Genomic DNA, 3,395 nt, shown 5'->3' on the forward strand with positions numbered 1-3,395 from the left:
CTATCTATCTATCTATCTATCTATCTATCTATCTATCTATCTATCTATCTGTCTGTCTGTCTGTCTGTCTGTCTGTCTGTCTGTCTGTCTTTCTGTCTCTGTCTGTCTGTCATATGACATGCAAATTGATTTATGGTAGTTAACTTGTCTAGCATGTGTAAGACCCTAAATTCAACCCTTAATACCACACAAATGTAAGCATTACCTAGTTAAAAGTTATAAATTTAACTATGAAGACTTAAACAGATGACTGATACAATTGTACAAAATCAATATTAAAAGTAAGAAATTAATATGCTACTTTGATTTAAGTCCAATGAAAATAATTACTGTTCTTTTTGTGGGCCTTAAATGCATATCTTGACCCATAATATTATTTGTTAGTTGTGGAGAATAGAAAGAAGTCATAGTTTCTTCAGGCTTTCTTCTCTATAGGAATAGTCACAGATTATGAATATATACAAATAAAATCATATAAAACATCAAAAATGCTATTTTGAAACAAAGCTGATACATTAATGTAAACTTTGTAATATCCAGGTTGATGGCACACAGATGGCTTCGGTTTTTTTACTTTGCTTCAAGTTTAATAAATGTGAGCATGTCTCATACTCTAGCCTACTATGTTAACCTGGTATGTGTCATTCAGTAGTTCTGAGTTTATAGGACAATATGCCAAGGCTAGGGAAGAACATAATTGCTGTAGTTCATGAGAAAATCCCGTAAGTTAATGTACAGGTACAAAAGATAAAGGTAGGTAAAGTGAAATTGTTTATATGTATGTGAATTTCCAGTTTTGTTTATGAATTGATGTTTTAGTAAACCCCAAACTAATCCACAGTAGCTAGATAACGATAAAAGAGGAAGTTATCTAAAGATAAACGGTTAGTAATACTACCAAGAAGTGTTCACACACTTGAAACCACTCCATTGAACCAGATAATATATTTTGAAAGAATAAATAAATTAAGATAAATGCTACAATTTGAAACAGTATTTTACCATCAATGGTAGTAGTGCTCCATTTTGACTATAGGTTGACATGGATTGTCTTATTAAAACAAAGAAAACTATAATAAATCATAGGCCAAGTTTTATTGGCAATAAGTCACATACATTTGCAAGTTTAAATTATAAAAATATTAGCACTTTACTGTGGCAGAGCTATAAACAAACAAACAAACAAACAAAAAACAAAACAACAAAAACAAAAACAATCTCTGCCTGTTGCAAAAGAGCAGTCTCCTGGCCTGTTTTAACTTGAACTGCTCACATATAACTAATAAGCACATATATTCTAAATTTTGTTAACTTCTCTTCTTTTCATTTCCACATTCCATCTATAAAAATATTTTTAATCTATGTCCACAGAAGCATAAGTGTTTACACATTTATTTTACTAACATTGATTTTTCTTTACCACATTCTGGCAAGCCAATGATTTTGAATTATGAATTTAAATTAAGGATTCACACAAGGTATGAGTTCATGAGCCCTCATCTTAAAATATAATTCTTTATGGTAAAATTCAGATTTAACTTGGTCAGCTCAATATCTTAAAGATTAGAATACCTTCTCTAATGTCTGCTCTGATATTGCTTTCTCATTCTTCTCTGGAGTACTCTTCTTGACCCCAGCATCTTCAGGGTGTCTAAAGAGTTGTTCTGGAAGCAAATAAATAATATATTATGGTACATCATATATTGCTGAAATACTGCACTGTCGTCTTAAGGGGAAAGGTTTTGCAGTTTTTCAATTATGAATAATCAAGTCTATTTTTCGTGCAAGTATTTGGCCAGAATCAAATGATGACCTTTCTCATAAGTATTTTGTCACATAATTATGTATCTTTGTGGTGTCACTTTTTTTTCCCAGCAGTGTTAAGTTTTTCAAAGGTATAATAGTTCTGTGGGTTAACAATGCTAGACTTTCATTTCAATGTTCATTCTTTTGTAGACTATTCCACCTTTACCTTAAAAGCAGAATTCACTGGGTTTTTTGTTTTTGTTTTTTTGTTTTTTGTTTTGTTTTGTTTTGTTTTTATCTACAGTGCTACTGGTTTTGTTCTGCTGACCCTGTTCCCTGCCAGGAGGATCACAGTGATTGCTGAATAAAGCAAACTAACAGAATTGGACACTGAAACCAGAACAGCGCACTAACCTTTCCTTCTGGGAAAGGCCCTGTATAGGTGAGTTAAACCATAAAAAACTAATTTGTGGAGGAGCTATGGCTTCCTCAGAAACAAGCCCATATTCACAAGTGAATTTGTTTGCCAAATCACTCCTGCACAGGCTGGCAACTACCTACTATACCCTTCTTAGCACAGCAAAAAACCTACAAGTAATTTACCAAGTTAAGGGAACCCTGTCATCAATTATTCAACAATAATAAAAATTACCCAAATCTATGAATAACTGTTTTCCTTCTAGTTAAGTAACAGTGATGAAGTTACCATTCTTTATTAACTTCCTAAATTACATTTAAGAACAATGTTCTTAAAGAACCAAACAGGGAGCAGAAAGAATGCACAACGCTAAGGGTATGCATCTGTGTTGTTTTACTTTTGCTTTAAAGCCTGACTGCTGTAGATCAGTGTAAAACTTTGATTTATCAACAAAGAAAGAGAAAACAATAGTATTCTCTGTAGAGTAGAAATCCTCCTGATAAAAACAGTGACTAACAAGTTTGTTAGAGTGAATTAGGCATTTCTTTTGTCTTTGAAACATGACATACTCAATTAAAACTTCTGTGCTCATGAAATAAGTAGAACACTATCCTAAGGATAATAAAAGCTAGAATAGGTAAAATTTGCCTCTTGGGGAACACTTACCTTTACCTTGATAATGATCTATCAGCTCCCAAGCTTCTCTTTTTAGTCCCCTAACACCATGGTGCTGAATTCATTTACAACAGTCTTCAATAATATAGAAATAATATGCAAATATAATTCATCTGTTCTAGTCATTTAAATACCTCCTATAGTTCTGAGTGAGATATTTATCCTTAAAAATAACATAATAATACCAAATTCACAAAGCATAGAGTACTACCAACATCTATATATTGTTAATAAAATAAACACTAAAGAATTATTTTTAAAAGAGTTTCCTTGCTGAGTATTTGGTCCTAGGTTTGTACAAGGCATGCTGGGCAGAATGGCTGTGCATGTTCACCTGTGGATGTCGCTAAGAAAGATTTTTCTTTCCTCTATACCTTTTATAACAATACTGAAGCAGTTAGGCTCATACTGTGCGGTGAAACAAGGAACACACTCTTAGCCACTTTAGTCTGAGCACCTCAGGCATGGGAACTGAAGAAAGAGGACCTAGTCAAGAAAATGGCCTATCTCTCTCTCTCTCTCTCTCTCTCTCTCTCTCTCTCTCTCTCTCTCTCTC

At 33.1% G+C, this 3,395-nt stretch overlaps 1 protein-coding gene across 2 annotated transcripts in view; it reads right to left on the reverse strand.

Moving 5' to 3' along the window:
• Cntln (centlein) overlaps positions 1-3,395 on the reverse strand; it is a 292,210-nt gene that overhangs the window by 104,695 nt on the left and 184,120 nt on the right. For both annotated transcript variants that reach the window (XM_055629436.1, XM_055629442.1), the window contains exon 14: positions 1,573-1,664. In XM_055629436.1, the coding sequence (XP_055485411.1) occupies positions 1,573-1,664 (92 nt within the window). The remainder of the gene's footprint in view (positions 1-1,572; positions 1,665-3,395) is intronic.

This window comes from Psammomys obesus, unplaced genomic scaffold (genome assembly GCF_907164565.1).
Source record: "Psammomys obesus unplaced genomic scaffold, mPsaObe1.curated_primary_1811, whole genome shotgun sequence".
NCBI lineage: Eukaryota > Metazoa > Chordata > Mammalia > Rodentia > Muridae > Psammomys > Psammomys obesus.